General features: G+C 46.2%; 1 protein-coding gene across 3 annotated transcripts in view; it reads left to right on the top strand.

Annotated features, from left to right (window-relative positions):
* Positions 1 to 12,626, top strand: part of TTYH1 (tweety family member 1) — a 274,965-nt gene that overhangs the window by 205,150 nt on the left and 57,189 nt on the right. For all 3 annotated transcript variants that reach the window (XM_086930265.1, XM_086930264.1, XM_086930263.1), the window contains exon 4: positions 5,703 to 5,923. In XM_086930265.1, the coding sequence (XP_086786391.1) occupies positions 5,703 to 5,923 (221 nt within the window). The remainder of the gene's footprint in view (positions 1 to 5,702; positions 5,924 to 12,626) is intronic.

The following is a 12,626-nucleotide window of genomic DNA, read 5'->3' as shown; positions in this document are numbered from 1 at the left end:
GCAGACACTAGACGGAGAGCCAAGTCTCCCTCCCTTCAGACAGGAGACTGTGTAGTGGTCAAGCAAGAGCAGGCCAAGAAGACAGATTGCAGATTCAAAGAAGAACCATCGATCATCACTCAGCAAAAAGGCACCATGATCACTGCTGAATCTGAGAAAAGACGGATCACGCAAAATGTGTCTCATTTTCAGAAATGTACCCCAGGCATGAAAGAAACACTTAATAAGGATCCAGTACAACGAGATGCCGACGGACTGAGTCAACTGAGTCCAACCCTGAGACCTGACATACCAATGGAAGATGCGTCTGCAGAGGTGGGAATGTGTCTCCAACCTCGAAGAGACATACACAAGCCAAAGAGACTGATTGAAGAACTATGATCAGATTAGCTAATTTTCTTTTGTTAACAAAGGGGGAGATGTGATGATGTGCACGGTCTAGTAGTTGGGATGGGAGGAGTTACGGGGTTGGAGGAAGAGGAGGGGCTGAGATATGAAAGAGTTAGTTAGAGTAGGGACAGGGAACTGATAAGAAGCAAGAATAAAGCTCCTGAATATACACAACTGGTATCTGTCGTTATTGCACTTAAGACACGACAGTGGTGTATATGAATTTCTGTGGTTTAAGGTAGTCCTGTGTCGTGTTGTGAGATATCTCACTGTTATGGTGTTTTAGAGTCATTGGTGTTAGCTTCAGCAGCTCTCTGTTCTCCTGTCATTTGTTGATGTGAGGAACCTGACTACTGCATTCGTTAGAATAGTATCTATGTAATTGTGGTATCTGGCAGTGCTCTGTAGCTGAGAAGTACTGGGATATAAAGTAACAAGCATTTGTAAAGCACCCAGCCTCTTCAATGTCTCTCTAGGCACTACATAAAACACAATAACTGTTACCCAATTCACTGGTACTCATTTTGCCTGCCTCGGCAGGATGACTAAGGCTGCAGTATGTGGTTTTAAAGGTCGAGCTTACCTTCCTAGATTCAAAGTTACCGTCAATTTCATTCAGTGGATTCATCAGTCCACTGAGCCATCTGACCACATAGGGCAGGAAGTACCATTTCTGTTTTTGAGAAGAAATCCTAAATGCACTCTTGGGGTCCCGCACGGCTGTATTGTGGTGGCTGGATTGTGCAGGGCGGTCATTTGTTTTTGGGAAATGGATGCTGTGTATGCTTGAGGGGGAGACATGGCTGTGCTTGTTCGAGGTGACAGTGTTGCACTGTGTTGGCGGAGATATGAATGAAAATAGCAGGACTGCACTGTGTGGGTGGGATTGGCTGTGTTTGTGCTGTGCTGTGTGGGAGAATCCATGCATATCTGTGGCACTTAGCAACGGTTTACTGTACACCGGAGTCAGAAATGTGTATGTGGGAAGGTGTGGCAGTGCTTGATGTGTGCCGTTGGCTGCATATGTGTGGTTCCAGCACTCATTTGGGGGACCGTGACTTATTTTTCATCACCAGACTTTGATACAGGCAAGGACAAAGAAAGGTTAAAATGGGAGAAAGTGGGGGAAAGCGAAAGATAGGAAAACAACAACATAGGGAGAAATCTGAACTGAAAAAGACCCTGCATGAGTGAGATAAAGAGACAGGGAGTGTAGGTAGGTCGAAGGAAGTAGCATGAAGAGGAATCAAAACTATGCTGCCTTAGTATTCAGAAATCGAACATTCAGCTGCTCGCGTGATGGGCTTGTAGGAAAAATCTTGGGGCCTGGGACTTATTTTTATATACAAAGGAGGCACTGACTAGTGGCGGGATCTGAACGAAGTGAAGTATTTGTGTGTGTAGAAACGCTCTATTTACTGTTCTGAGTAGTCAGGCAGGTGTTTTTGGGGAAATGCCAGTGCTGTACTTGTGACTGTGAGAATGTATTGCATGGGGTACTCACGAATGTGTTTGTGGCCAACAGTAATGCTGTAAAGTTTGGGAACTGGGACATGCTTCAATGGGAAAAACCAGCTCCGTCCAGTTTTGGTCTATGTTTATGTTTAACAGCAGTGTATGGTGTGTGCAAAGATTGTATTGGATGTGAGTCAGACAGGAAGCAGCAATTAAAACGAAGGCCGAACCACATGTTGCCTTTGAATGCAGCACGGACAATGAATGCATCTTAAACCTCACATTCCTTTACCACGCATGTCGTTACAATGACATGCCTTAGGTAAAGCAGCGTTGGACTTTAAAGCCCAACGCTTTTCCTACTGTTGCGCGGACTGTAGTTGGAACAGTGAATTATACTGATCCAAAGTCCAGCACAGTACCTAAGGCAAATCGTTGTAAAAACATGCGTGGTAAAGGAATGCGTGGTTAAGATGCATTTGTTGTTCTGATCACATTGTTAAGGAACGCTTTGTTTAGGCATACATGGTTTTGTCATACAAACGAGTCAGACATATGTGTGTGAGAATTTTCAGATATAAGCCTCGGTTTCATTCCCGAGATGAGTGCTGTCAATGGCCGCGCAATCTACTCATCCAGCCCAGTTTTACGCCTTCAACCCTTGTGATAGGAAATGATGCTGGCATCAGCATTAACAGCTTTATCATACCGTAAAAAGGTGTAGAGAGGTCCTGGAAGGACCCGTCATGCATGCCACTACGTACAGAAATAGTGCAAAGATTTTCAGCATTCCAGGTATGTATGTATGTATGTATGCATGTATGTATGTATATAGTATTTATGTAATGCAAAGCTAACCAAAAGGCAACAAGCTCTGGCCAGGTAAATCATAATGTTGCTTCCTGCAGCACTTCCCACCGGTAAAGGAGGCAATTGTTTAGGTCGTATTCAGTAATTCTGCTACATCACTAGAGAGCATGCTGAGGCAGTGCCATACCTCACCTTATGGAAGCAGCATCCTTGCACGAATGCTCTTTTGTTAGAGAAAGACCGTCAACTGCTAATAAAGCAAGTCTGTACGTACCAGCACGAATATGAATGTAAACCATTTGCATCATATGCTGCTTTCCCTAAAATATACCTATGCCAATAAGCCCTCCAACTCCCTCCTTGTCTAGCAGGATTCATTCTTTAAATGACCCTCTTTGTAGATTGGTCTAAATCAAGATGACTACAGAGTCTCTCATTGACAACACGGGGGCACCTTACTTATTTTACATTAGCTGCTATTTTCACAGCTCTGGATAGTATTATCTAGGAAGCAGTGTCGTGTAAAGTGGCGTAACACAGGCCCCCACAGCCTCCGTGAGTGGGGGTCCCAAGCTCCGATGGGCCCCCTCAACACACTACTTTGGCCGTTGATCTCCTGATTGAGTCCAGAGGGGCCCCTCCACTGGCCCTACAGGGGGCCCCCTTACATGTCGTTATGCCAGTGGTTGTAAGCACCTCTAGACGTCATTCAGCCCCAAATGTAGATCCGGATGTATGTCAGTACAACGCGATCTTTTAGATCGCGGTACTTGACATCGCAGGTTTTACAACGCAAGTCGTTACAACGACTTGCGTTGGAGGGCGTGGATTTCGGAATTTTTAAATTTTATATTCCAACACCAGTCCCCGTAACAGTAGGGAAGGTGTTGGACTATAAAATTAAAACATTCCTTATCCCACAGCGCCATCCAGCGCAAGTCGTAGTAACGACTTGCGTTGTAACAGCTGCGGGGAAAAGGTCGTGCGGTGTAAACACCGCGTTGTAAACGACGTTCCCCGTAGATCCACATCATTGAGCATCAATGAGCAGTCGAGAAGGGTAGCAGCTACTGCTCCTGGCTCGCCGTTAGTACGGCTGACAATGCGCTTTCTACCCCTGATCTCAAGATCGGGAACAGGGTAGCAAAATGTTTCCACTCATTGCATATCAACAGCAAATAAGAGACGACTGAAGTGCGAAGGGCTGGACACAGCAGCAACCTTGTCCTGTCACTGAAGAGATAGAGAGTGTCTGATGTCATTCCCACTCCCCTGGGACTTTTAGTCAATTAAAATACATGGATCCATGCTAATATTCAGTTTTAGGTCGAACACACCACACAGCACAGCTTTCTGGTGGAGAAAGATCTATTGTCAGCTTAACAAGAACTTATAGGGGTTGTTTATAAGCAAACATGTCACTTATATGAGGAGTTCAATATCCCAAGTGGCCCCAGACAAAAAAACCCTTATCAAATCCATTCCAAGTCTTCCAAGCGAATGTCATCTGTGGCAGCAATGAGGGCAGTTTTTGTGCTGTGGTTGGGTCTGAAACCAGACCTACTGGTGTTGAGAAGTTGGTAGTCATTAAGGTATTTAGTGAGGCATCTATTGATGTTGTTCTCTAAGACCTTGGCTGGGACTGGTAGCAGGGAGATCGGTCTGTAGTGGCGAGCATTGAATGGTCCACGGAGGGTTTCTTCCGCAACGGGAGGATAAAGGAATGCTTTCAAGCATCTGGGAAGGTCGATGAAGAGGTGGAGGTATTCAGAATGGGTGTGAGCATAGCACCAATAGATTGCAGTCCTCTTCAGTAAGTGGGGTGGGGGCTGAAATCCGATGGGCCCCTGAGTGAATGGACTTCATGGTGGGGGCAGTTTCTTCATGGGTGATGACTGACCATGTGGTTAGCATTAGTTCTTTGCGTAAGATCAGGAGACGTTTAGTGAGATCTGTCTGGTCTATTAGTGGGCTCAAGTTGCTGTATATGGTTGTGGTTTTTTTGCTGAAGAATTGAGAGAGATTGTTGCAGAGGTCCTTCGAGGGGTCGAGTGAGTAGCAGACATCCACTAGTGAGGTGAAATCCTTCACAATGGTGACGATTTCTGTGCTTCTGTTGGCGCTGGCATCGATGCTGTCCACCAGTTCGGCACTTTTGGTGATCCGGATCATTCAGTGGAAGAACACATCATCCTTACCCTTTTTTATTCTTTGTGTGACACACTGAACTTGCATAGAGAACATATTCATTCTCTGATTGTCCCATGTGCTGTTAACTAGTTTCCCTAAATCACTGTCCTTCATTTCTGTAATGTCACACAGTTACCTGTCTACTTTTTCGGATAAACATTTTTACTTTATGATCTTGTTCAGTTATCTGTCTTTTTCCTCTTGGTTACCTTGGTCAGATGATTTTACCCTAATATGTGTTTTCTTTCCTAAATTCACAGTCCTCCTGTGGTGTTACACAGTTACCTGTCTTCTTTCAGTGATTTAGCATCACACGTGATGTTACCCAGATACATCTCTTTTTTCTCTGATCACTGCCCTCGTGCGATGTTACCTAGACACCTGTCTGGTTTCTTTCATTTACTGTTCTTGTATGATGTTATTCAGTTTTGTGTCTTCTTTACCTGATTCATTATTCTTGTGTGATCTCACCCATATGTGATGTTACCAAGTCATGTCTCTTCTTGCGCTGATCACTATTTTCATGTGATGTTACCCTGCTATGTGTTAACCATGTTATCTGTGTTATTTTTCTGATTCTTTGTCCTTATGTGCTGTTACCCAGTTTCCTAGTAAGTTAATCCGTATCTCGTTCCTGTTTAAACCTACTTGTCCGTGCTCCCCCAATCATTGTACCCCTTCCCCAGGACTATGCCGGTGTCTAACATAGTCTGGGTGTATGTTTTACAGTCTGCTGGCCTGTTACTCACATCTCCCTGAAGAATAGATGTTTGGCTTTACTCATGAGCTGGTTCTTATGGTTACATGAAGAGCAACCTCTTTCTGTTCCTCTGCCACATATCCTCTTGTCCACTCAGGTCTCAGACACGCTGGAGATGCTCAACTCGGCTCTGAGGAGCGACCTCGCTCAACTAGAAGAGATCTTCTCCAAACGGACTGAGTTTGTGGTCATCATGCGGAACACTCGGCGGCAGGTGGAGTCGGTAACCCAGCACCTCAGTGGCATGTCCTTCTGGAAGGATGTCAAGCTGAGCCCTACCGCGGTGGCAGAACAGGTCAATCTCATCGAAGACTACAGGCGAGTGTCGATGGCCAGCATTTAGTCAATGACAACAGTTTACTACTTACATATTTCAAATTTTCCTGCAGAGATAATGCTTGATAATGCTTCATTAATGCAATGCACACCTTGGTAATAAACATTATGAAGTGTTCTTATAGATTTCCACAGAATGTTCTCTTTTCACATATTGCTTCAACTGAGAAAGCAAAGCAAGGCACTGGGAGAATGGTCTAGTCTATTAAATGCTTCCAGAGATCAATGAATGCAGAAAGATCCTATTAGTAGCCTGTTCTTTTCACAAGAATTACTTCTGTTGGCACAGCCACACTGGGAAGGTTGTTGACCATTGTTTTTGGGGGGATACGTCAATCTGGGCGAGTATCGTAAGTGGGCTTATATGCTGGAATTGAGAAAGATCTCAAAAGTGGTGGTTCATTATCATTATTGTTCAGACAAAGGGTCAGAACATGATCAGAGACTGTAAATATGGCCCAGCCGGCAATATAACTACGAGCAGCCATGTCGGCCATATTTGGAAGCTAGATCACAAAATCAAATGAAACTTGTGTTTTTATCGCATACAGAGACGCCCTTTCTCTTAAATGCTACCCGAGGCATCTTTGCAATTACTAAGAGGTGAAATGGTAATATGGCACCCTGTGTGGTATTACTGTTTAAATGCCGGTAATACTAGAGGTGTTTTGTTAATACTACAGAAAAACATGCATTGGCAACACAAATAGGTCTGACTTTTGCATGCGGGTGCAATGGTTCAATCAATCAATCAATCAATCAATAATCTTATATAGCATGACTACTCACCCGTGAGGGACTCTAGGCGCTAATGTTGAATTGTTTTAAAATATATATATATTCATTGATTTTTTCCCAGAAAACAAAACGATAAGTGGAACAAAAATTCAGTAAACATAAAACAGAAATGGTCAATTATTTTTACATTCTTTTAGCAAGCATATGCCACAAAAATATAAGCTAAAAGAAAATATGTTGCCACCTAAATGTTGCCATCATATGCTAAACGTTTTAAATTAGAAAGCATTTACTGATGTAGCTGTTTACTAGTGTTTTTTTTAATATAAGACGCTTTTCAGTTGTGCCACAGGTCAGCATTTTTTGCGACAAGAATAAAATCTCCATGTTTCCACTATGTGCTGAAATTGCCGGAGACTTCAGTGTTGCGATGTCATTTGAACTCTTTATAATAGCAACTTAAAATAGATAGCGGAAATAAATCACTACCTAACTGGGCATCTGAATGACTGGCAAAATAAATACTGATTATATACAGGTAATTTTAACAAAATTAAACCACTCTTTGAATCAGCTTTGTCCCTGTAGATAAATGAACTATTTTTAAGTGGATGTGAACAATGTGCACAAGCATTGTGCAGTCATTCAAAGTAAAGGGAGCCAATGGGGAAAGTAGACTGATTTGTTGTCCCATACTGTACGTTGCAGTGGGCGGAAGCAGAATTTGAATGACAATTTAGCAGTTCAATGGATGCAGACTGCTGACTAGCAGTCCCTCTATGTATGTATATTGTGTTTGACTTTTTGGGAAAAACAGTAGTCTTGCGAGAGAACTAAAGCGAGAGCGACCCTAGACCCTGCTAGGTAGGTCACTCCCCCTCCACACAGCACTGCATGTGTGTCCCTGTCCCAGCTGCCGCTGCTGAGGAAGTTTGAGGCCCTCCCCCACCCGCAGGCTCTCACCTGTGCCTCATCCCTGGTGGCCAGTGGTAGGACTTAGGTTTGTATCTTCTCCTGTATCGTACTGTATTGCCTTTATTGTTATTCTAGTGTCTGTGACTGCTGTTGTCTGTTCTTCCCTGGTCCCTGTATCTGGTCTGTGCCCTCTTTTCCTTCTGTTCCCTTCATTACCCCTGTTATTCTGTGCCCGTTTTTGCCTTCTGTTCCCTTCGTTGCCCCCGTTATTCTGTGCTCATTTTTGCCTTCTGTTCCCCTGTTGCCCCCGTACTTCTGTGCCAGTTTTTGCCTTCTGTTCCCTTTTTGCTGCCGTATTTGATGCCCTTTTGCCTTCTGATCCCCTCGTCGCCCCTCACCGCTCCCGCTCCAGCTGCTGCGTCCCCTGCGGCCGGCCCATTCGCTGCCCCTGCCCTGCCTCCCGCCTCCCAGCTGCTCCTCCCTCCCACCTCCCCAAATATGGCGGCCGCTGGGCGTCTGCGCCAAAGGCCTGCCTAAGACAAGCCTGTCTGCGCCCGTCCGCACCTAGACCACACCCAGCGTCAGAACCCCTGGTCCCAGCACCCGACACGACGCCCCCCGATGCTACGATGCCAGCACACTCCACGCTGTCAACTCCAGACGGACCAACACCTGCTTCAAAGCCGCCCCGAAATGCACACAGGGTCCCTTCACCTGCTGGAATTGAAGTTACACCAGCCTCAGAACCGCCGTACCACCCGCCAAGAAAGGCCACAATCACCTCCGATGCATCCTACTGAACACCCGCTCCGCACGCAAACATGCCGTTGAGCTCTGGGACCTGCTCGACACTTCATCCCCGGACGTTGCCTTCCTGACAGAGACCTGGATAAACAACTCCTCAGCACCCGACATCGCCATTGCCATCCCAGACGGCTACCAGATCACCTGCAGAGACCGCACCCACGAAGTCGGAGGAGGAATCGGTATCATCCACAAGAACAACATCAGGGTCTCGACCAGCACTGACGACACTCTCAGCACCGCCAAACACATGTATTTCCAGATCCACACAGACCCCAACTCCACCCTCAGAGGCACCCTTGCCTACAGACCCCCCGGACCCTGACCCCAGTTCAGCGACTCCATCGCCGACTTCATCAGCACGCACGCCCTGACCTTCACTGACTACTTCCTCCTCGGAGATCTGAACTTTCACCTTGAGAACAACAACGACAGCAACTCCACCACCCTGATCGATAACCTCCCCAACCTCGGACTGAGGCAACTCGTCACAACGCCTACCCACTCTGCCGGCCAAACGCTCGACCCCGTCTTCTCCTCAAGCTTCCATGTCCCCTTCAGCCACACCACCGAACTCCTGTTGACCGACCACCGCGGGCATCTACTTCACCTACTAGAAACCCACCACACACCACTGCACCCAACAGATCCCCAGCCGCTACTGGAGCAAAATCACTGAAGACCAACTACATGCAAACCTCACTCTCAGCCCACCCACCCAAACCTCTAACACCGACGACGCTGCCCACAGCCTTAGATGCTGGATCGATGACTGCGCCAACACCCTCGCCCCGCTGAAGAAACCCTCCTACAGAGACACCAGCAAGACGGCCTGCTCGTTCACCCCAGAACTCCTAGCCTCCAAGGGAACCTTCCGGAAACTAAAGAAGAAACGGCACAGTGATAACAGCATCTGTTAGTGAGTCTTATCGCCACAGATTGGAATCTGCTTCACTCCTAGTACTACGGAACCCGGCCAGCTGCACTGTGGGCTTCTTTTGAGTCCAACAGTGATGTCACCCTGACTCACATGCAGCCTGGCACATTTCTACTTTGGTGCTGTGCTAGAAAAATGCATCCAGACAAGGCAAAAGTGGGAAGCTCAAAGCTTGGATGCCAGCCATTCAAAAGGATTTATTCACGGTGCCTTCTGTATAAAAAATAAAAAGCTGCTTATCTTCTCATTACTTCTCTCTTGGAGAAAGTTGCGGCGGCTGGGTAATAATCTCCTCCAGGAGATTTTCAGCAGTAACATTATCTTGTGGAGCAGCTCCACTTAAAAACTTTTTACAGTAACAATATATTCTGGAGCTGCTCCTCTCAGAGACAACCTCATTAACATTCTTGTGTAGAGAAGCTACTCTAAGACATTGTCTGCAGTAATCGTCTGCTGTGTGGCAAATAATCTGAGAGATTGTTGGACAGCCACGCAGCCCACAAGGTCGCCATCCACAACCACCATCACCTCATCAGGACTGCCAAGAGGACCTCCTTCAAAGACTGCCTCAACAACAACGCACACAATAGCAAGGAGCTCTTCAATATCGTGAAAGAACTCTCCAACCCCAGCTCCACCACCAACAACATCCCGCCGTCGCAAGCCCTGTGTGACTCCCTTGCCACTTTTTTCCACCGCAAGATAGCATACATCCATGATAGCTTCAACACCCAGACAGCCCCAACAGACATCAACACAACAGACTCTCCGCACACCATCAACCACGACCCCTTGCTAGCCTGGGCCAACGTGAGCATCGATGACACCATCAAGACCTTGAGCACTATCCACTCTGGCTCCCTGTCAGAACCATTCCTGCACCACATCTTCAACAAAGCCAGCAGCTCCATCGCACCCCATCTGCGCAACGTCATCAATCTCTCCCTCGAGACCATGACCTTCCCAGAGAGCTGGAAACACGCCGAGATCAATGCCCTACTCAAAAAACCCAAGGTGGACCCAAGAGACCTCAATAACTTCCGGTCCATCTCTCTGCTTCCATTCCAGGCCAAGGTCATTGAGAAGATCTTCAACAAACAGCTAACCAGATACATCGAAGAAAACAGAATCCTGGACCCTTCCCAGTCAGGGATCCGCAGCAACTACATAAAGGACATGCCTATACACACAATGCAATGAGAATCAAACAAGGGATTGTATCCTGTTAATTCAAAACATATTCGCAACACAGCTGGCAAGAAAAACACAGTTCCTTTAGATTGATGAACTCTTCGTTTAATAGTTCTTGCACGCCAGCCGACACGTGTTTCGTCGCAATTGGAATGTAACTTCCGCAACTCCTCAGGGCTTTAGGAAAGGAAAGGTGTAGATGAAGGTCGCTAAGCCGGTGATAATTCCGACCCAGCTTTGATCAAGACCAGGTGTGTTATGAAGAAGGTCCACGTCAAGGACACTGAGCCTACAAAAGACCCAAGGCCAGTTGACCTTCAGGAGGCTACTCAAGACCTGGCTGTATGACCAGTAGCACCCCCCCCACCCCTCTCCCAGCGCCTTGAGACCCTTGCGGGTATGAAGTGCGCTCTACAAATGATTAATTGATTGATTGATTGATTGATTGATTGATTGATTGATTGATTGATTGAAAGCTGTCTCAAAGGCTGACATTGTAACCGACTAGCATAATTTCCACCAACTTCAAATTGAGGGGAAAAGTCATGATGCACCATAATGAAAAAAATCACATATTGAGGTATTACCAGGCAAGTATCCCCATAAAAAAAGACTCTGATGGGTGGGCATATAAATTGTAGAAAGATCTCATCATCAGATGAACATACCAATAGAAAGATTACGAGAGATCGAGGATACTGCAAAGATGCCCCGGAACTGTTCCAAAAGGAATGCTGTTTATAAAAGGCTTTGATAACAGCATCTGTTAGTGAGTCTTATAGCCACAGATTGGAATCTGCTTCACTCCTAGTGCCACGGAACCCTGCCAGCTGCACTGTGGGCTTCTTTTGAGTCCAACAGTGATGTCACCATGACTCATATGCAGCCTGGCACATTTCTACTTTGGTGCTGTGCTAGAAACAATGCATCCAGACAAGGCAAAATTGGGAAGCTCAAAGCTTGGATGCCAGCCATTCAAAAGGATTTATTCACGGTGCCTTCTGTATAAAAAATAAAAAGCTGCTTATCTTCCCATTACTTCTCTCTTGGAGAAAGTTGCGGCGGCTGGGTAATAATCGCCTCCAGGAGATCTTCAGCAGTAACATTATCTTGTGGAGCAGCTCCACTTAAGGACTTTTTACAGTAACAATATATTCTCAGAGACAACCTCATTAACAAGCTTGTGTAGAGAAGCTACTCTAAGACATTGTCTGCTGTAATCGTCTGGTGTGTGGCAACTAATCTGAGAGATTGTTGGACCCAGTGGTTTCGGGCTGGCTGAGACGCTTCGAAGCCAGTCAAAATCCACTGTTCCAAATATGATGAGTATGATACACTTGTCTGATAACCTGTGTTCACCCTCTGGTAGTTTGTAACTTAGCAGTCAGGCTTATCCTCAGCGCTCGAGTGTAAAGTGTTATCACAATCCCCACTCTCGCGACACACTGGGTACACTGCAAAAAGATGCCACACCATATGCATAAAACACTTGTCTTTGTCTTTGTCAGACTTTCCCATTAGTAGAAAGGTCAAACAGTCACAGGTTTTTGACTATGCTTCATAACCCAGTCCCTCAGTGATTCAACTACACCAGCCAACGATGAAATGAAATGAAAATAACATTTGTAAAGCGCGATAGCTACCCTGAGGCGTCCCAGCGCTAAAGACAGGACGTGTACGCGTGGAAGGGAAGGCCGAGTGAGGGGAATTAGTGAAAGAGGAATGTCTTTAGAAGTTTGCGGAAAGACAATTGGTTGGGTTCTGTTCGCAGCAGGATAGGAAGAGAGTTCTACAGCTTGGATGTGTTATAGGAAAAAGAGCGGCCGCCGCATCTCACACTTTTGATTTTGGGGATGAGGGCGAGGTGGGCTGAAGTTGATCAGAGCTGTCTGGGAGGCTGATAGGGGGAGATCAGTGACTGACATATATCCGGGCCAGTATTCCAGAGTGTTCAATGTGCAATACATAGGGCCTTGAACTGAATTTGTTCCCTGACTGGGAGCCACTGGAGGTTTTTCAGTCCAGGTTTGGGGGAGAGTCGCCGTGGAATTTGCAGAAGGGTACGGGCGGCACAATTTTGGATAATCTGAAGTTTGTGAA

Source organism: Lissotriton vulgaris, chromosome 7 (assembly GCF_964263255.1).
Source record: "Lissotriton vulgaris chromosome 7, aLisVul1.2, whole genome shotgun sequence".
In the NCBI taxonomy this organism is placed as follows: domain Eukaryota; kingdom Metazoa; phylum Chordata; class Amphibia; order Caudata; family Salamandridae; genus Lissotriton; species Lissotriton vulgaris.
Note: the sequence above shows the minus strand (reverse complement) of the source record. Positions and strands in the feature narration are given on the sequence as shown.